General features: G+C 40.1%; 1 protein-coding gene across 1 annotated transcript; it reads right to left on the bottom strand.

The window, feature by feature from the left end:
* Nucleotides 1–117: 117 nt before the first annotated feature.
* Nucleotides 118–20202, bottom strand: LOC150083580 (ovochymase-1-like). The gene is made up of 7 exons (XM_090378529.1): nucleotides 20187–20202; nucleotides 17362–17513; nucleotides 16829–17054; nucleotides 16640–16750; nucleotides 10525–10729; nucleotides 6018–6138; nucleotides 118–297 (listed from the first exon to the last, which is right to left on the bottom strand). Exons 1-7 carry the CDS (start codon nucleotides 20200–20202, stop codon nucleotides 118–120), a joined length of 1011 nt encoding a protein of 336 aa, XP_090234655.1.
* Nucleotides 20203–22874: the final 2672 nt, after the last annotated feature.

Raw genomic sequence — 22874 nt, 5'->3', positions numbered from 1 at the left:
TTTTAATTTTTTGGTCGGCGATTATATTTTAAAAAAAGAAAGATATCAATAGTTTTGTATTAAATAGTTATAAATAGCGAGTGAAACAAAAAATAGTAGTAATAAATAAATTTTAAATCAGAGACCTCTGGTGACACCCCAGCCAGTTGCGTAACACTTGGTTCCAGGTGGCAAATGATATTCGGAAAATGGCAGGCAAACAGGCTTGATGTAAGAAGTGAATTTTAAAGGAGAACTCAATTTAATTAGCGCAATGTCATTCAGGATGGACGGCTTGTTTGCAGATGGGTCTACTTTCTGAAATAAATAAATAAAAATAAATATCGCATGATGTGAGCAATCCAAACAGTAAATCGTGAAAAATAAGCTTTTACATTGAATGAATTAATTAAAAAATTTAACCTTTTTTCCCCACAAATTCACTTTTTCACTCTTTTTTCATTATTTGAGCCTTTTGCTGTTTCATTTGGAATGCTTTTCTGTTTGAAATTTAAGGATGCTTGAGCTGAGATCAATGAGTTGATTCACTGATGGCCCAGTACCTTTTTGGAATTGGTATCAACTAATAATTAAACTTACGGTAGGCAAATTAAGTGGCATCATGGTATGATCACAGGTTCGTTCTTCTCTTATACACCTTCATTGGAAAGTGGGTTTCCAATTTTCTGAAAATTATTGTTGGTGCACGTTTAGCAGGAGCCACAATTGAGAAAACAAAGGAAGCCAGTGGTGTCGACAGCAACCATCTCAAAAGTATACAATAAATTAGTAGTCTAAGAATCAGACTAAGAATTTAAAGAGAATTGTTCGAAAAAGCCCACTGGAATGGTGCTGTCAGCTCCATGACAGTCACAAACACGAGTAAGTCTGGAATGGATGTATGGCTTCAGTTGATGCGACACTTTTACTCTACCATTGGTACAAAATAGCATAAATTGAGGCTTGTAGGACTGGAGCAGCTGGATGTGGTGTCATGGTAAGGGACCAGCTTCGCCCTGCAATGCTTCATTTTTATTGGATTGTGATAGATTTTTGAAAGACAGCAACTCAACCGTCTAACGCGCAAAAATTTAATTTTTATGGTTCTAGGAATACTCCAACATCTACGCTGGCCCCCCTCTTAGTCCAAAGATTTGAATCCAGTTGAAAATGTCTGGGAATGTTGGGAATGGCAGTTTGGCTTCGCAGTTCGCTTCCTATCACAATACAGCAGCTGACACACATCCTGCTGGAAGAATGGTCGAATATGGAGCTAGATTTCTAGAGACACCTAGTCGAATCCATGGCATGATGTGTCCTGGTTGCATTTAGTTAAAATGATAGCCCTACCAGATATTGAATAACGGTCTCTAAGTTTCTTTCAAGCAGTGAGCATAGATTCTGAGCCATCAGTGAATTAAGCAGTATATTATTATTTTTTTAAAGTAGTATTTAAAATTAAGTATAATTGCGATTATATTTTGCTCCGAACTCCTTAATTATGAATTTTTATTTTTCATCCATTGAGCCAGTGGTCTAATATACGAAACCTCAAACCTCACTTCTACGCAAGTCAATACCTTTAATATTTTCATAAAAATAAATCTGAAAAGTGATAATCGGACAGTGCTTAATGGCACGTAATGATAATTTTAAGCGTCATTCACCTTCCCATTTTTAAACGAGGTCATAGGGAAGATAAAGGGCCACCTTGTTGGGCCAAATTGATTGAATATTATGACGAAGTAACAAAAGCAACTGGAGGCAAAATATAATTTTGATTTCATATACTCGGATGTCTGGAAAGCTTTTGGTACTGTTGCGCATAAAAGACTTCTGAACATTTTGGAGCAGTGTGGCATTAGGGGCAAGTTACTGCTTTGGATAAAGAAATGGTTGAGTGGAAGAAAAAAGCGAGTGGTAATCAATGGACACTGCTCGTCGTGGACTAATGTTATTAGTGCAGTCCACAGGGTGCAGTGCTGGGCGCATTGCTGTTTTTGTATTTATTAATGGTAAAGATGAAGATATATATCAAGTTAAATGTTGAAGTTTGCGGATGATATAAAGGTTTCCAGGATGGTTAACGACAGTAACTAGCATATGCTATTGTAACAGAATCTAGAAAAGTTAGACAGATGGGCTCAAAGATACTACATATGGGTGGCAGTAACCCCAGATTAATGTACCAACTGTGTAGTACTACACTCAGGATAGTGGAAAATGAAAAACGTCTAGGTTAATTGTGCAATCAGATATGAAAATCCTTGGATAGCCTGCCAGGACTACTCATGAATGCCATACAGGAACTTTGCTAGCAGGAACATGGAGGTGATTCTCCCTTTGTACAAGGCAATGGTTAGGCGGCATCTTGGGTACTGCATACAGGCCTGGAGGCCTCAATTTAGGAAGGATATATAGCTGCTGGAACGAGAAGAGGAACGAGAAATAGAGAAGAGAAACGAGGTTAGTGATGGAAACAAAGAGGTGCTCTTACCTAGAAATGCGCTTCAGTTCTGCAAATTGCAGCGTCTGGAGATTAGGTAGCCGCGACGTGATCTGATGGGCGTTTAAAGCCTTGAATAGACTGAGCAAGCGCAATGCTGATGGAATTTTTCCTCTTGGTCAAACTATGCACAGGATGTTATTGTTGTTGTTGTATTAGGGTTTTTTGCAGCATCAACGACCAAGGGATCAACTGATGATAGTACCAACGTTGAATTCTAAATGGGAAACCTTCAGGGACTTAATTTTGGACATTGCTCGGCTTTTCATTCCAACTAAGAAATAGTATTCAAAGTTTAGGCTTAAATGGATGTCAGATGAATTAATGAGGCTCGTGGCAGACAAGAAAAATGTATGGGATGCATTTAAAGTATCAGATGATACAGAAGCCTATGGTAGAATATAAATTATTCTGTAATCAGGTCACAAAGGACGTTAGGCAAGCGAAGGCAGTTTACGAGATATCTTTGGCAAAGGATGCAAAAAAAACAGCAAACAGTTCTTTACTTATGTAAACTCTAGAAGGAAAAAGATGAATCAGATTAGACCACTTAACATAGATGAGTCGACTATTGATGATCATGTTCAGGTAGCTGATAACCTCAATGAGTATTTTGCATTTACATTCACACATCAGAATTGTTCAAGGAGGGGAATGCCAGAATTTTATCAAACTCTAACAGGGAGCTTAATGATTTTGTCATAACTAAGAGCAAAGTGGAGGGAAAATTGTTGAAGTTAAACATAAGGAAGGCACCTAGGATGGACGGGATCTATCCAGTTATATTAAAGGAGGCAGCAAAGGAAGTAAGTAAACCCTTAGTCATAATTATGAAAGTTTCCTTGGGCTCAGGAGAGGTCCCCTTGGACTGCAGGTGTGCAAATGTATCACCAATTCACAAAGGGGGTTCAAAAGGTGACAAAATTAACTATACACCTGTTAGTTTAAAGGTGATGCAATTAACTATAGACCTGTTAGTTTAACTTGTGTACCGGAGAAAATAAGGGAATCACTGGTTAAAGAAGCATAGCTGGATCACCTAGAGAAGACTGCAGTAATAGTTAAGGAACAGCATGGGTTTGTTAAGGGGAGATCTTGTCTGACCAATTTGATTGGATACTATGATGTGGTCACAAAGGAACTGAATGCCAAAAATAATTTTGATATCATATACTTGGATTTCAGAAAAGCTTCTGATACGGTTGCACATGGAAGATTACTGTACAAAATGGAGCGGTATGGCATTAAGGGCAAGTTGCTGCAATGGATAAAGAGATGGTTCAGTGGAAGACGACAGAGAGTGGTAATCAATGGACCCTGATCTTGGTGGACAAATGTTATTGGGGGAGTCCTCCAAGGTTCGGTGCCGGGTCCACTGTTGTTTTGTGTATTCATCAATGATATCGATGAAGGTATATCAGGCTTGTATATCCAAGTTTGCAGATGATACACAGGTTGGCAGGGTTGTTAATGACAGTAATGGCAATGTGCTACTGCAACAGGATCTAGAAAGTTAGACAGATGGGCTGAGAAGTGGCAACTGAAATTTAATATTGACAAATGCAAAGACTGCATAGGGATAGCAATAACCCAAAAGAAACGTACCAACTGTGTGGTACTACACTCAGGGAATTGGAAAGTGAAAAAAACCCGGGGGTAACTGTGAAGGCAAATATTAAGTTCGCTGAGCAGTGCATATGGGCTGCCAGGCAGGTCATGGAGTCTTGTCAATGATATATAGGAATTTTGCTAGCAGGGAGAGGGAGGTGTTTATTCCGTTATACAAACAATGGTCAGGCCACACCTAGAGTACTGCGTACAGGTCTGGAGGCCTCATTTTAGGAAGGTTGTAGAGTTGCTAGAACGAGTACAAGGAAGGGCAACAAGATTGGTGAAGGGAACAAAGGGGTGTTCTTACCAAGAAAGGCTTAAGTTCTGTAAGTTGCAGTGCCCGGAAAGTACTCGAGTATTCAAGGCTTTGTACACCTCAATCAGATCACCTGCGAGGTCGAGGTGATTAAGAACTTGAGGGAGTACTGATTCAAATTGAGTTGTAGAATAGATATGCGTAAATTTGTCTTTAGCCAGCGGGTAGTTGCTTGGTGAAACAGACTTCCATCTTTTGATAGCCTAAATAAATTTAATCCTGAGCTGGACAGGAATTTGGAACGAATGGAGGGTATATATATATATTTTTTTTTTTTTTTTGGCTGATGCTGCATGAGCTTATTGCAGTAAAAGGCCATATTGCTCCATGTATACTGTCTGTAAATTTCATGTGTTCTGAGGTCGACTTTCTGTTTTCTGGACGAAAAACTCGAGTCTCCGGGATGAAAAACCCGTGCTACCCTCGGCTGAGACCGATTAGCTCAGCTACATTGTGTAAAAATCCCATACAAATTCCTAACGTCATCGCAGGATTCGAACTCAAGTCTTTTGCACCCGATGTTGGGGAGAAAGTCGATTCTACGAACTGTGCTACCCACGAAGGCCGTGTAGGAGGGGAGGGAATACAAATTCTAATTGAAGAAGAATGAGTGCAGGGTAGATGTGAGGAGGTTTGCCTTCAGCCAGAGGGTTGTTCATTGCAGGAACAGACTTCCATCTGCAGTTGTGGAAGTGGGTGGTTTAAATAAATTCAAGTATGAACTATACAAAATATTGGTGGGGATAGATAGGTGAAATAGTGGGGTTTTTTTTGGTTTTTTTGCTGATACTAAGCTTGCTTTCTTGCATCATTTGGCACTATTGATACTAAATACTAATACTAATAAGAAATGCAATATCTCCTATCAGCGCAAAGTTGCTTTCGGAACATATTCAGAGCGCCTAATGTACAGCTGTTGGTTTTTAGGTGCATCAACGAATTAGGTGTTATTAAGCCGTATATTATTTTTGAAAATATGATTGGCCCTGTGATAAGGTTCGCTAACCACTCTTATTTATTTCCATAATGGTGCCATCTAGGCAGAACTCCATATCATGATTCTTATTGTCAGCGCGAGTCTGGTAAGTTGTGAATTAAATATTAAAGGACCAAAAACAATGTATAATATTAATTAAAGATGAGAGCGATATTGTGTGGAAATTACTATTAAAGTGCGTTTGATGAAGACACTGGACCATATGAAGTACTGTACATTGAAATAAGATTTTAATACGTTAATTGAATTTTTGTGGTAGTGCAGTTGGTAAAATTACTGTCCTGTCTTTATTGGAAATAAAAGACTTCAGTTCAATCCCATCAATGACAAGTGGAGGTTTTTGCTTTAATATTTTGGAACTGTCTTTTTCCCAACGTGGAAGAGTTATTCGATCCCAGTGAGGACAGCATGTTTCTCTTTTTTCTCCTGGAAGGGGTTTTTCATCCAGAAAACAGAAAGTCGACTGTAGGAAAGGCGCAATTTAAAGCCGCAAGATAGAGTGAGGAAGTTGCTGATGCTCCTAAAGCCCTACAACAACCATCCTGAAATTAGATAAACGTTCAATAGTTTAATGGAGTGAATGAAACAATTTTTTTATTTTTTTTTACCCCATTCAAGTTGTAATCCGGATGCTTGTAGATTTCTTTCGCATATCGAACTTGTTCCGTATCTTCAACGACGAATTTGTCATGGTTTCCGAAATGCAGTCTAAATTGCTCAGCTGTGTGCCTGTAAGATATGTAGAAGAGGAATAACATTAATAAGAGACTGAAACAGGATGGGTAATTCAGTTGACTACGATGAAACATGGACGAACAAGTTTTACTTGGCATTACTAAATACAGTATACGCTATGTGCTCAAAACATTAGGACCATCCCCTGTTTTAGCAGTTGGCTGTTCGTCCCCTCCTGGTGGCACACGCGACGCAGTGAGAACTGGTCAATGCGATACTTCAGGGTCTTGGCATGTGGAGTATACGAAGTACTTGATCGACAAAGGCACGAAATGAGATCTGATGCAATTCGATGGGATGTACGCTGAGTGCTGGAGTTAAGGTATTCAAGGAGTGAACGGATAGTTGAAAAAGACTAGAATGGCTAGTAGAGTAGAAAACAGATTGGACATTCGTATTATTTAGCGATTGTCAGAATTAATTGAGTTCAGATTTTAGATCCTTGCATCTGAAATATAGTGAAATTACTCTAATGAAATTTATGTGTTCTCAATCAAGATAATAGACATTACACATTTTCCAACGTCCACGATCAGAGTAATATTGATATCGCTGTTGCCTCGCCTAGTATTGCCAATCTGATTTAAGACTGGGATGTCATTACGAGCATACGCACACAGCGATCATAGAACTATTGTTTTTGTGCTCACTTCAAATTCACCTGTACCTACTAACAGTCTTCGAGAACTCAGTAAGTTTTCGATGAAAACTGTTAAATGCGATAAATTCAGAGAATCATTGGCCTTGGATTTTGGATCTGATACCAGTAACGAATTAAATAGGTTCACAGCGTCTGAATATGTTGATTATGTTCAGAATGATATTTTTAGAGCAGCTGGAATTTGATTCATAAATCGTTAAGAAATAAATTAATTTGTCAACATGTTTATAACGCTGTGATGATTGATGATAATCTTACTTCTCCAGATTAGATCCTCCATAATTTCAGATATAACAGACAACTTGCTTCCAAATGACCACCTAGCCCTTGCCCCGGAGGAACAAACAGAAATACTCCTTGAAATACTAAGTACTCTTTTGATATGACACTTTTTACCTCTGAGGACTTAGAAATTGTTGTTTCAAAGCTAAATGTGAGAAAATGTCCTGGTCTGGACTTGATTAAAACTGTTGTTATACAAAAATTCTATTCTTATTAACCACAAATACTATTAAACATATTGAACAAATGTTTACTAGAGGACACTTTCCCTGATTTGTGGAAATTAACTCTCTTTAAGACACTTCGCATACCAGGCAATCCCCCACCCCCATGAAGCCTACCGTACCATATCTCTTTTAAGAAGCAAGGGCAAAGTATGTGAACGTCATTCAGCTCCTAGAATCTTGCGTGCTCTTCAAAATAAAAATTTATGCTCTGACCTGCAGTTTGGCTTTAAAAAAAGAACGCTCTGCTGAGGATGCTGTTACCACTTCAGTAAACCATGGTTCCGCTTCCACTGCTTCCTATGAACTAGCCATTTTGTTGATTTTGAGCGAGCTTTTGATTCCCTTTGGTGGGAAAGTGCCCTCAGGTACTTGCGCCTAATAGATTCTGACAACTACTTATTTAAAACTTTAAGGTCTTATTTTGAGAACAGGACCGTCAAATTTATTTTGCTCAAAATTTACTTGGAAAATTTCAAGACGATGCTCACAAGGCCTTGTTCTTGGACCGTTGTTGTGGAATATTCTATTAGATCTTTGGTTATTTCAAATATTTGACAACTACACCCGTATGCCTTAAGCCGACAATTTGGTGGTATGTGTTTCAGGGAATTCCAGAGTGCCGCTTGATGAACGAGCTGAAATTGTCTTAGATGATCTCTTTTGTTGGTCCCATGCTAATAAACTCAAAATATCCATTTCAAGCACTAAATTCACGACCTTCAAAAACCACTTTGATCTTAATCGTCCCTCAAAAATTCGTATCAATGGTGTTCAAGTTCCAAATGTTTCACAAATAGAATATTTAGGTGTCTGCTGAATGATAGAATATCTTTCCAGACTCATGTAAATAGTTTATCAAAAACTTCACAGCCGCTTTGACATTATACATGTTATAGTACTGTCTTTCTTTCAATCATTTCTTCTGCTGCAGATGTCTCGCGTTCTTGTGTTCCGAAAGTTAAGATTAAAGCGAAATTTTTACTTTCTGCAAATACAGACGCTTCTAGCTTCTTATAGGAATCCACGTACAGCGGCTACACATGCCATTCAGATTATTTCTGGATCATTACCAATTGATCTTTACAGAGCTATTCTCTATAAACTTAAAAAATGGAGTATCTCTGACCATTCTATGAATTTCGGGAAATTTAGCTAACACATTCAAATCGGAGAAGAGGGAGCTTTGGTTGAGGTCCTTGATTCTATGGCACATTGTTGGGCAAGTGATACAAGACAGGTCACCGAACTTTTTATATCCAATGTCACCTTCGCAATGACCAAGACCAAAGGGTCATGGTTCATTCCCTCCACATGGCCTTTGTTCTTACTTTCGGGAGATGGATCACTGAAGGCTGAATTACATCATCTCAGCTTGGAGTCGGACCCCTGCTGTTTCTGTGGGAAAGAGGGGAGGAACACTTGCCGCTATACTGCCCAATCTACACGTCCAATCAACAAGACTTAGCCAAAAATATCCGGGATTTTTCAGAACAAAACATTCAATGTTTAATTGATAACTCAAGAAAGTTTAGAATTTTTCAAAGGTTCTCAGAGGAAGTATTCAAGTATAGGAGGTCGTATGTGAACAATGATCGTACTCTCAGTAGTTCAGTTCAGTTCATGACTCGCCGTTTTGCAGGACAACTAACGACAAGAGAGATCATTCCCACTATTAGGTAGGTGGTCACAATGTTTTGTCTGGATAGTGCATATCAATATGCATATACAAGAGTTGGACTGCAGTATTGTGGTTAACCGTCGAAGCGGAAATGGAGTTTTAAAAAATTGTAAAAATTCATGATGTTTTTACAGAACTAATAATTAATAATGAATTTTAAGTGAAAGAAATTTTAATAAGGTAAAGTTGTTTCCAGAATAACGTTTTACATGGCATTTAAAGAAACCAATGAAATGCTCATTTGTGGCTGATTGTCAAAACATTTAGGGAATCATTGCATAATGTGTTGGACAATCTACCATATTGACCTATGTTATGACTTCAAAACAGCACACATTTATTGATTGACATGCAAAAATAAATTAGCAAGTTCTCCAAAAAATACAGACCGAGAAGATGAAAATTCAGGCAAGAGAATTTTTCGATAAACAGTCGACCATCGCAGTCTCATCTCATTCATGAACCTGCGCTGCAAATTAATCTCTCTAATCATACACCATATCATCAGGAATAGCGCACTAGATATCCTCTCCTTACCGCTGATCAACGTCGACTGCGAATGAGATGGTGTCAACAACGCGCTGGTTGGATTGGAAATGAGTGTGTTGGTCGGATGAGTTCAAAAACCTGGTGCATCACGCCGACGGACGCTTTCGTGTGTTGTGCATGCAACGCAAGTCCATAGATCCATCGAGCATGGTGCCCATTGTCCAGGTGATGTTTGCTTGATATGGGACATGGTTTTCTAGCAAGAAGTATAACTCCTGGTGCGTATGAACCAATGTTTCACTAGCGAGGTCCACCGGCAGCTCTTAGGTAACTGTGCGCAACACTGCCATGTTGCATTTTTGTTTTCTGGACAGAAATAGGATCTTCTAAGACGATAATGCGCTTTACATTCGTGCTCCAAGTATTAACGAGTGGTCCGAAGAACACAGTGAAGGTACCATCCGCCTTGATTGACCTCAATGACCACCTGACATCAATCCAATAGGTCATCTCTGGAATGGTTTGGAACGGGAATTGAGGCGTATGGACATGCAGCCGTCATCTATTCTGATACTAGAAAGCCACCAAAGCAGGACGGGCTCAAATCCTTACGGACGTTTTCAGACATCTAGTGGAATTCATGCCTAGACGAATAGCGGCTCTTATCAGTGACCCATCACCGAATTATGACCACCTACCTAATACCGTGAGGTATTAAGTAGGTGGTCATAATTCGGCGATCGCTCAGTGTATATTTTAACGTTGTCCAGCGACAGAAATCGAATGCAGGCTAGATTCGAACACGATGAGAACGTCTTTTATGGTAACACCATCATAAAAAATACTGAAGACAGAAATAGTTAAAATGTATTTCAAGAAGAGCGTACGATACATATCTTTTCTGTTCGAATGTATTATATTTGTTAAATAGTTTTGTGAATTTAAGATAACGCTAAATGAAAGTTATGATTATTGCAATGATTCTTATACTTCGTTCCAACAGAAAAGACCTATTTTGGAAAGTGTAGTGGAGCAAAACTTACGTTATACAATGAGCCGCTGTAACTATCCATCTATCATTTAAAATGGATCCTCCGCAGCTGTGTCCATTAGGTTCGATAAATTTTACCTGCATGTCAGCTTGCCATGGCCAGCTACCAGGAACTGCTTCTTCGCCACCAACAACCCGATCGTCTTCTAGTAGTGGAGGTATATCCGAAATTCCACAACGTGGTAATGTCCAAGGCGCTAAAGATATAAATAAAACTCGTTAATTTCAATTCTTCTGACAATAGCAGTTAAGCCAATTTAATTTCATTAAATGTTTCTTCCAATTATCATCAATGGTGTTACAGAGACATAAGGCTGGAAATTAATAAAAAATATGCTAAAACATGATTAGATTAAGGGAAGCAGTGGGGTTCCCCAAGGAACTGTTGTTTTTAATTTTCTTAAATGACTTCGATTAAGGGGATAGAGGACGTGATGCCTAAATTTGCAGATGATGTAAAGATTGGTAGAGTAGTTAATGAACACCGCCTAGCAGAGCTTCTTCAGAGAGACCTAGATAAACTTCAGGGATGGTCAGAAAAGTGGCAGCTATGCTTTAATTCAGTAAAATGCAAGGCCTCATATTTGGGGATCAGAAACTCTAAAATAATTTATACACTTGGTGGAGTTGAACTAAAGCCGGTAGTGGAGGAAAGGGACTTGGGTGTTACGATACGGTCAGACATGAAATTCTCTGAGCATTGTAAACAGGTTGCAAGGAAGGCCCATGGTGTCCAATCGATGATCTATCGAACTTTCAAGTAGAGATAGGGACGTGATAATTCCATTATATAAGGCTTATGTTAGACCACACTGGGAATACTGTGTTCAAGTATGGAACCTGCACCTACAAAAGGACATCGAGCTTCTTGAAAGGGTGCAAAGACGGGTAACTCGCCTGGTGAGATCGGCAAAAGGGCGTCCTTCATGGGTGGTAGAGGCCGACAGTTTGGGGAAATTCAAAGGTCATCTGGATAGTACCTTCGGGTGAGGGAAGCGCATAGGTTGTTTTTTCCTTTTATTTTATTATTTATTTATTTTATTTTATAATTTTACTCTTTTGTTTTTTCTTTTTTTTTTTTTTTTGGTTTGTGCAGTATAAGCCTTAGGCTTCCTTGCACCAATGGCAATTACCATTACTAATATGATATTAATGTGCCTTGAAGCTGTCTACATCCTCGCAAATAGCACAGTGATTGTAAACACCGTTTCCAACCCTGCGTGGAAACGGTGTCTTGAGTTCGCTGATTAACCCAAGAAGATTTTATGGACTTTTGATAACTAGGTTTTTCTTCCAGCAAAGCAGGCAAATTGACCAGAGAGCACTCGCAATTTACAGACACAATACACATGGGTAGTTGAATTTAAAAAAAAAAAAAAATACGTTATTATACTCCAGCATGACCATCGGGTCAAAGGGGTTTACGATAAATTATCAGTACAAACATTCACCGTATTTAGCAGTCACAGGCTTGAATCCAGGTCAATTCAAGATAGCCCATAATTTAGTAACCTTTTTTCTTTTTCAGTTGCAAGTTGGTGGTAATAATGGAGAAGACCAGACAGACATTTGAACAGCGGAAATTTGTTTTGAAGTGGTATTGGAAGTTGGAAAATATCAACCAAGTCCAGAGACAGTTTAGGAGTGAATACCACACTGAACCACCAAAGCGTCTCACAATTTCGCGTATTCGTGATAAGTTTGAAATGGATGGCACTCTGCAAAATGTACAGGCAACGATTAGGAAGATCTCGCACATCCACGAGCCCCATGAGATCACAAGAGGCGCTAGACATTTTCCGACGAACACCAAGAAAATCTGTCCGGCAAGCAGCCCGAGAAACGGCAATCCCCAAATCCAATGTGCATAACATTTTAAAGCGTGTAAAATGGAAAAGGTACATTCTAAGATTAGAGCAGGCCCTGAAGGAAGAAGATCCTGATTATAGGGTTGAATTTTCTGAGTGATTTTTAAGAAAATCTGCAACGGACCCTCTATTTGCCAATAAGATCGTTTAGAGTGATGAGGCAACATTCAAGTTGAATGGCACAATTAATTGCCACAGTTGTTCGTACTGGGCAACCGAGAATCCACACATCACTGAGAAACAACATTTGAATTTACCGGACATTACAGTGATGCCTAAATTTGTGTGGATTATCATTCTTGGGTTTGATTGGACCATTCTTTTTTGATGCAACTGTTACTGGTGTTGCTTACCTCCACTTGCTTCAGGAATCAATTGTCCCACACGTTCGTGAGCTGTTTGACGATGATGATGAATTCTATTTTCAACACGATGGGTGCTCCTTCCCATTTTCATCGCGATGTTACGGCTTATCTGGACGAAACTTTCCCAAAGAGATGGATTGGACGAAGAGGCAGCGTTGAGGTCCCTCGGCCTTCTTCAGATCTAACGCCAATGGCTTTTTATTTATGGGGATACCTCAAAGATAAAGTTTATGGCAAAACCAGTAACAATCGCTGAATTACGCCAAGCTATTGAAGCAGAATGTGCAGCAATATCAAGAGATATCTTAGGTGACGTATGCAATTCAATTTCTCGAAGATGTCAACAATGCCTGGATGAGAATGGAAGACAATTTGAACACTTGCGTTAATGCATATTTTTTTCTCATATTTTTAATCCATTATAAAATTATAAAATTGAATTTATGAAAATAAACATAGAAGTTATTAACAATCAAAGTGTGTATACATTTTTTTGCGGACACCCTGAACTTTTAAAAAGTTTTAAACGACGATGACTTGCCATCTTGAGTACTGGAGATGTGATTATCCCACTGAACAAGTCAAAAAATGGGAATGGAGTGATGTGGTCGGAACCCGTGTGTTTATTGACATGAATAATTTACATAATGTGCAGCTCTGTGAGATCCTAGATCGATTTCTATTGGATACTCGGAATTTTCATACCAGGATCCCTAATAGATGAAATAATCGCTTCTGGTGGCTGTTAATTTTGTTGAGCAGTGTGTTAGAATTAATTGTACACTGCAAGGAAGCCATAGCCTTTTGCTGCAACGGACTAAAATTAAAAAAAGCAAAAAGTAGGTAAAAAAATAGGGAAATTAACCTATTAAGCACGTAGGTAACTGACGAGTATACTTCTGAATTTCTTCAAACTGTCAGCCTCAACTACCTGCAGGGAGAACTTATTCTATTAACCAATTACTCGGTGGCTAAAAGAAAACTTCCCACAATCTAATCTAAACATCAACCCCTATAACTTGCAGTCATGGCCCTTAGTTATGGAACCCTTTACAAAACAATGAAATCTTCGCCTTCGTTCATTTTAGTAATATCGTTCAGAGCCTCATAAACCACAATGACGTCTACACTGCCTCGTTGATAAGACTGTAGACCACATAATCGGAATCTTTCCTCGTACGTTCGAGGAAACTCAATGATGAGGTCTCCATACTTGAACTCAGTATTACAAATGTGCTCTTACAATTGCCCTCATACAGTGGGACAATGACCTCCATATCTCTACAGGATAATGTTCAATAAATCATGGGCTTACTTGGCTTCCAATGGTCGGTATAATTATCATCATAATTAACTTCAATGGTTCAGGGCATTCTCTAGCCGTCTCCCTCAGAATTACTGGTTCATACGCCATCAACTAATTAAATTCACTTCACCCTCACTAACAGAAGATATATCGTGAATGATGTTACTGTCCTGAATAAGGTAAATGTTGGAAGTGACCACAGAATGGTAAGATGTACACTTGATATAGATGTAGGAAAGGAAAGGAAAAAACTGACTCGAATAAATAATACAAAGGTCTTTGAAATAACAGAGGAGGAGAAAAAGTAGTATGTACTGGAACTTAAGAACAGGTTTGAGCTTCTGCAGACTGCTCAGGGCCAAGATATCGACGAGGAATATTACAACTTTCTGAAAGTGATAAAGCCCAAGACATCTATAGGAAAAACGAAATCCAAAGAAGAAAACATTAGTAAAGAATCACTTGTATGATGAACCGAAGGCGACAAATGAAGAGCAAGATAAACACTGACAGGGAGAAAATTGAGTATACTGAGTTATGCAAAGCCATTAGAAAGAGACTCAGAGAGGGCATAAGATGATTTAACACAAGAAAAGTAGAACAAGCATTAAGGGAAAACAAAGGATTTAAATCAGCAGCCATGAGCAGTAATACAGAAAGACAAATGATACTGAAACTGAAGAATAGCGATGGTGTACTTATAAACAGCAGAGAAGGCATAATTCAAATAGCAGAAGACTACTATAGAGAATTATACAAGGAGCGAGGGAATGACACCAGCAGTGGGGAAGATGGATTGCAAAGTAGCAACACATACGACATACCCGATATTCTTCCTGATGAGGTAGAACATGCATTGAAGAAAATGAAGAATCGGAAAGCCCCGGGGGAAGATGAAGTTACTGTAGAGTTGTTAAAATTGGGAGGAAGAGACATAACACAAAAACTGGCAAGGCTCTTCACAAAGTGCATTAGAAAAGGTGTGATGCCTAAGCAGTGGAATAATGCAATCATAGTTTTGCTGCATAAGAAAGGAGATAAATCAGAAATTGGAAATTATAGACCAATTAGCTTGTTATCCCACATCTACAAGTTGTTCACAAGGGTCATTACTAACAGATTAGAAAGAATACTTGATGAGAATCAACCGAAAGAGCAAGCTGGCTTTAGGACAGGATTCTCAACTATGGATCACCTTCACGTAATATCACAGCTAATGGAGAAAGCAAATGAATATAAAACACCATTATGCCTGGCATTTGTGGATTATGAAAAGGCATTTGACTCCATACAGCATAAGGCAATATTTCGGGCACTAGAAAGACAAGGCATAGATACTCCATATATTATGATTTTGAAGAAAATATATGAGAGTGCTACATCCTTTATTAGACTAGACAAAGACAGTAGGAAATTTAAAATCGAGAAAGGAGTTCGACGAGGAGACACAATATCTCCAAAGCTGTTTACTGCTGCCCTTGAGGAAGCTTTCAGAAGATTAGACTGGTCGCAGTAAGGAGTCAATGTGAACGGAGAGTACCTAAACCATTTACGATTTGCAGATGACATTGTGGTCATTAGCCACGATCCCAAAGAATTAGAGGAAAATCTTAATCAGTTATGCACAGTTAGTAAGGATTTTGGACTAAAGATGAATATGGCTAAAACAAAAGTAATGATGAACAAGTATGCCATAGAAAGGGATATAATGATTGAAGGAGCAGTAATTGAAAAGGTGGAGTCATATACTTATCTGGGACAAGTTATTAGCTGTAATAATGATAAATGGCTGGAAGTCAAGAGAAGAATAAATTTTGGATGGAGAGCATTCAGGAAATATAGTCACAACTGAAGAGCAATATCCCAGTTTGTCTGAAACGTAAAATAATGAATCAATGTATACTCTCCACCATGACTTATGGAAGTGAAACTTGGGCACTCACCAAAAGAATGGAAGAGAAGCTGAGAACTACACAGCGAAGAATGGAACGAATCATATTGGGAATCAGACTGTTAGATAAGAAGAGAAACACATGGATTAGGCAGCAAACTCAAGTAAAGGACATTCTTATCAAAACTAAAGAACTAAAATGGTCTTGGGCAGGACACATAGCTCGAAGACATGATGACAGATGGACTAAGAAAATAACAGAATGGTACCGGAGATGAGCTAGAAGAAAACCTGGAAAACAACGGTAGAGATGGATAGATGAAATTCATGAGTTTCTGGGTAGTAAATGGATGGCCAGTGCTCAAAGCAGAAGGAACTGGAAAGTTTCTGGGGAGGCCTTCATCCTGCAGTGGATTTAAAATGGCTGATGATGATGATGATGACTCACCATTAGGACCTAACCATGAAAATTTGGTCCAAATACAAACTCACGTTTTGAGGCCCCTCTCCAACTGACATAATCAATTTTGCTTTCAAGGGAACTTTTCCCTACCAAATTCGGTCCCCAATCACCGAATGCTCAGAAACTCTGTACCTTTTATTCTTTCAGTTTCAGGACCTGATACCCACTACTAGCTACACTTTAAATACAAGGATTACAAACAGAATTCGCTTACCACAGTATTCTTCATCTGATCCGTCTCCACAGTCATCAACTCCGTTACACTTAGCCTCAATGGGGACACAATTTCTGTTCTTACATTCGAATTCTTGAATCTCACAGAGACCTGCAAAAGCAATAAAAAAGAGGTGATCCAGTATATTCTTATAAACAGTTGGGCACATTCAATGAACACTGCACTTACTTTTTTCTGATGCAGCTTCAACCTGAATATAAAATCCTCTTCTGTTGATCATGAAGTCTGTTTTGAAATTAATTGATATGGAATCGCTGAAGAATATTTTATCTCGAGGGCGGTCTCTGCCACAAAATCTCCAATCCAACCGATTCCTGATAAAAATGTCCAGTCTATCTCCCTCACATAACGATGTTTCTTCCAGATCAAAATCCACGAAAGAAATTTTAATTCCCTATTTCGAAAAAGAAACACGTCATTCTCTATTAATATGCATTCCTTTATGAAGGATTTAATTAACAAAACAAGACACGTGGTTATTTTCAAATGCATTACTAATTTACAAGTCCAGTTGTAAATCTAGCGCTTTAAGTTCAAAAGAGCTGATTGGGATGATCAGCTCTTTGGAATTTCAGGTCCTGGTTAAAGATCATAAATGAACTTTCCTCAAATAATGGATGAAGATCGCACAAATTATCTTTCTTCAGATTATGGAAAATCTCAATGCCAGTAGATGGCATATTAAATATAAAAATACTCACATAACCACCAGGGGCTTGCACAGAATAACTACAGTCCAAGTTGCTGGAGTAGTTCTTTTTATCCAAGTAGCCAGGACTAAAGATGGAGATTATTATATTGGTTGATAAGTCTATGTGTCTCGGTTTATCTGGTCCACATGGATCTGTGTCGCCTAGAAAACAAATACAAAATTAGTCTTTTTATTTTGTGTTACCTTTGAAACATTTACGTCATTGAGCAGATTTTTTTTTTTGATTTTTTCAATTGAATTTCACTCAGGAACAAAAAATTAAATTAGTGAAGAAAATAAATAGTTTTAGGTTAACTTAGAACAAAAATATTTTGGTAAGGAATAAAAATGAGGTGTTTGCAATTTCTTTGAGTTCAGAAGTACATTCCCTTCGTGAGCGGCACAGTTATAATCACTGTCCTTCCCATCCAGGGTGAAAAGACCTGAGTTGGAATCCATCAACGAGGCAAAGAATTTTTGTGGGCCTTTTCAGGACGTTGCTGAATTAATTGGTCTCAAGAAAGAGTTGCATGGTTTTTCCTTCCTGTAACTTGGGTTTTAGTCCAGAAAACAGCAAATCGACCACAGATCGTACGCAATTAAGGACATAATACGGCGCAATATGGTCTAAGTCGCAGATGCGCCTGAAAAACCCTACAACTACAGAAGAATCAACAAACATTCTACAGATTTTGGAGAAGAAGCAGATGGCGAACTGCAGAGGATTTAAAATTAATAACAAAAAATACTCGGAAACAATTTTTCAAACCTAAACAATCTGAAGAGGTGTGACAGGATAGCAGTATTTTGTGCCCTGAAATGACAAAACTCCCCAGGACTACCCTGTCTTGTGTAGAAACCTGGGGCCCACACCAAATAAATAACCATGTAGAGATGTAGAGGCAGCCAGGGAAGCAGATTAGCTGAAAAAAAGCAGTAAGTTGGTAGCAAGGGGATGCAACGTAGATGAATGAATGAGAATGAAAGACAATGAATATGTTGGGCACTGAGTGAACTAGGAATTATGGTAAAAGGGAATAAATGGCAGTTTTGGTGAAAGAAAGGGTGACCTAGCGTGAAGGAAAGAGAGAGTGAATGGGAATGAGCGGAAGAGCAAATGTAATTGGCCGAAAGAATACAAAGTTAAAAATAACTTACATTACTTTACATATACTGTACTAACAAACATTTTCTAACACAATCACTGCATTCTCCACTCCCTGGCCTGCAAAAAACTTGGGGCTAGGCCTGAACCACAACTGAAGAAAGACAGTAAACTGTTATTCTTCAGAGAGTGCAGTGCAGATGGCAAGAATCGAACTAATGAAATGAAAGCGAGAAGAATGAATGAAAGTGTGTGAGAAAAAGAACACAAACCATAAATGTTAGTTAAGTTCACACTAACCCTAGTTTTCATCATTTATATTCTTTCTTATTTAATTTAATTATTAACCATTAGTATTTATATTACGTTACACACTATTGCATCCCCCCTGGCGTGAGAGAAAAAAGATGAATGAGTGAGAGAGAAGGGAGAAAAAAAATTATATAACCTAACGGGAAAAAAATTATTATAAACTATAAGAAAAAAAGTAGACAAATAGAATACAAGTAGAGTGAGAATGTGGATTATGAATAAAGTAAATGTGTGTCTCTCCCACCCCTGTCGTCTGGGGGGTTCTCCACTGCCAGCTAACGTATCGCACCCCCGGAGTGGGATGAGCAGTTTGACCTTCCTATCGGATTCTACAAGACATGCACAGGTCTCTGTCTCCTTCCCTCCCTGTCTCACCCCATAATTCGCCTGGTGGGGCTCGTCCCCACTGACCTCTTTGGGAATGCCTAATCTACCGTCCCCATTCCTCCTACCTGTTTCCCCCGTCTCCAGTCTCCCCACCCCCACCCTAACTGAACCGACCCCTTAACACTGCTGCCAAATTCTAATCAACGTCTAAAATTTCAACCGCTTTCTCGTAAACCTCTTTCGGCCTTTCCAAATTCTATTGTTCACCCCTCCCCTTTATATATATATAGGTCTTGCCACTGAAACCCTCGAAAAATAGAGGCGGCGGGACCTGCCAGAGAACTTAATTAATCTACTGGGTGCCGACTTGCCTCCTCGTGGTAAAGTGTGCTCAACAGCGGGTTCCAATAGCCCCAGCGCAAAGGTGACCTAGTGGGATTTCGATCGTGCGGTCACGTTTCTATGTGCTCTGATTAATAAGTGATTTTAGTGTTGATTAAACATGGATTTACTATTCGCCAAAGATTCGGACTTGAAGAACTAACGATACTGAATCATCAGGTGATTTTATGTGAATTTCTGTGCGGATTTCAAGAATTTATGTGAGTTTTTAAATTCTTACATATGTTAGCGTTGTGCCTGTATGCAGTGCGTATGCATAGAGCCAATATGGCCGCCTTCACGATCGTTAATATGGCTGCCAGACACGTTGTTCATTTCACACTCGTGGATTTCAGTTTAAAGTGTTTTTCTCATCAAAAGTATATACAGTGATTCCTCAACTCCAGTGGACTCTCAAGGTGAGAAACTTTCTGTGCTTTGTTGGGAATTTGGCTGGTTAGAAGCGTCACTATTTGTATTCTTTGTGCCAGACCGCATGGTCACCATGTGGCTGACATTTGGGATATAGAGAGGCAACCGACATAACGCGGTCGCCACGCTTCTATCGAGCAACTTGACTGGGGAGGTGACCCAAGCCTAGTAACCTCGGACTGTGACCTAGTCCCAAATTTTCAGCGATCTTCGTACTCTTCATTTTAAGGAACAGTGACCAAAACGGTCCCCCCCCCCCTCCATTACCATAGACTTACAATGGTGAAATGTCATCTTTTCCCGATGCGCCAAATAACTTTTTAGTATTACCAGAAACTTCGCCGACCCTAAAAACCGCAAAGAAAGTGACCCCGCTCTCCTAGGAGTATTTCTGTACCGAGCTGTTTTCTCCCCCCCCCACAATCTAACTGGGGGCACAAACCAAACTTCAACGGCTTACTGCAAGCCAACTAATATACCCACAAACTTGTGGCTGACATCATCCGCCAGCAAAATCCAAGCCCTAGCAAACACTATCAACAAAATCCCGCTAATTCGGACGACCCCGTTAATCCGAATTTTGTAGACATGGACGGGGAAACAGACAAAATGAAGGACACACAGCAACCTAATCAATGCGACTACATCCAGATAACCGCAGAGCAATCAGAGGATTTGGAGGACACTCGCCCGGGGGCCCTCTCAACCAAACGGAAGAATGTCAAACGAATGGCACCAAAATCAGAACAACGTGAAACGCGGTCTCAGACTGAAGCGAGAGACCAATTACACAACACAACCTCACAGAAGGACCAGAACGACGAAAAGCAACAGGACTCACTACTTGACCCTGCTCTCCCAGAGGGTACTGTCTACCAGAAGTCTCTCTTCCTAAAGATGGCCCTCGAAAACTTATTCAAGGACCACTCAAACAGAGTATCCACAGGCCTTAGGGCCCAAATAGTTACGATCTTCCATAAAATGGAAACGATACTCCTAGACACTCATGTCGAATGTGAAAGAGCGACCTCGCGACTACAAGCATACATGGAATGTGGGGCAAACCAAATGCCACAGCGCGCCTCCACATACGCTCAAGCGCTGAGGACCAGAACCCAGGAACCACCAGAGACGACACTCCAATCGGCATCCAGACGGAAGACACTACTCCCAAGGCCGAATTTGGTCATCCTCAGACCAACTTCCACAGAGGAGCACACCTCCAGCGAAGCAGTCAAAACCACAGTAATGACAAAACTAGCAGAGGATCTCAAGACCACAAAAATTAAATCAGTACGGAAAACGCGCAACACAGGCATAATAATCGAAACGCATACGCAGGAAGATGCCCAAAAAATAATAGCCAATCCGAGAATACAAACTCTTGGCCTGGAGGCCGCGCCCCCCCAAAAAAGAGGGCCTAGCATAATTATATTCAACACGGACAAAGACCTCACACCAACAGCTCTTCGAGAAGAACTGTATATGAGAAACCTCCAGCAAGAACACCCGGAGGTAGATCCAGCATCACTTATAAATCCGAGGTATCAAACCAAATCCCGAATAGGTAGCGCCACAAACTGGGTGGTTGAGCTTTCGCCTGCGGCCTGGAATACTATAAATAAACACAACAGAGTGTTCATAAACTGGGGCAGTCATCGCTACAATGAACATGTGACAGTCCCCAAATGCTTCCGGTGTGGCCGCTTCGGACACACCACCCACACATGCGCCCAAACGCAACCAACATGTGGGCACTGTGCTGAAGTAGGACACGAATTTAAGACATGCCCTAAAAGAGAGGATCCACCAACATGTGCAAACTGCAAGGCGCACAAAATCCAGGCAGACCATTCAATCCGTGACAACAAGTGCCCTGTATACATAAAGGCCAAGGGAGTATACCAAACAAGACTCGACTATGGAAGCACGCCCTAAACAGTATAACCAACTAAAAGTTCACTTCACACAGCTCAACGCGCAAAGGTCTAGGGCGGTTGCCGCCCAGTTGGTAAAAAAGGCCAGCGAAGAAAATGTCGACATTATGCTCGTGCAAGAGCCGTATACACACAGCAAAAAGGTCAGGGGATACCCCATGCAATACAAGATTGTGCATACTGATGCTGAAACCCCGTGGGCAGCCATCCTAGTTAGAAATCCGGATTACACAGTGACTAAACTATCAAACTACTGCCTCCCCTGGGCTGCGTGTGCCCACATAGTCACCGCACTAGGGGAATTTTATGCTGTCTCAATATACAGTCGACCGGGGGAAGATATCCTCCCAACAATTAACTACCTACAGACCATGCACACAGAATTTCCGAACGCCAAAATAATTGTAGGCGCAGACGTAAACTGCCGCTCACCGGCATGGTATAGCGAAACCCCAGGACGGAGAGGCGTTGTGAACGGGCAGCATCTGGAAGAGTACCTCACAAACAGTTGCTATAATATACTTAACCAGCCAAACAACCTCCCAACATTCTCCAGTACTATGTGGGAGACAACAATTGATGTCACCCTTGCCACAAGATCCGTCACTGATCACATCACAGCCTGGACAGTAACGGAAAACTGGACAACATCGGACCACAGAGCAATAACCTTCCAACTAAACCGAACAATAGCCAGAAGCACAACACCCAGACAAATACAGCACAGATACGCCATAGGAAAAGCAGACTGGCCCAAATTCCAACAAACCATACGGGTGGCCGCCCACACATTCAATACAGAAGAGACAACCCCAGACCAACACCAGGCAAAACTGGTGAGACTTATCACAGAAGCGGCGGACAAATCTATCAAAAGAAAGAAACCATCTCCGGGGGCGGTACCCTGGTGGAACCCTGAGCTTCAGCAACTAAGGCAGGTAGCAAACACCTGTCGGAAAAAATTCCAGCGGGCTAGACGTGATTGGCCTACTGCAGAAGTAGAGGCGCTCCGGGAACGATACCGCACTG

This window comes from Mastigoproctus giganteus, chromosome 7 (genome assembly GCF_048544385.1).
Source record: "Mastigoproctus giganteus isolate SK-2022 chromosome 7, ASM4854438v1, whole genome shotgun sequence".
Lineage (NCBI taxonomy): Eukaryota > Metazoa > Arthropoda > Arachnida > Uropygi > Thelyphonidae > Mastigoproctus > Mastigoproctus giganteus.
Note: the sequence above shows the minus strand (reverse complement) of the source record. Positions and strands in the feature narration are given on the sequence as shown.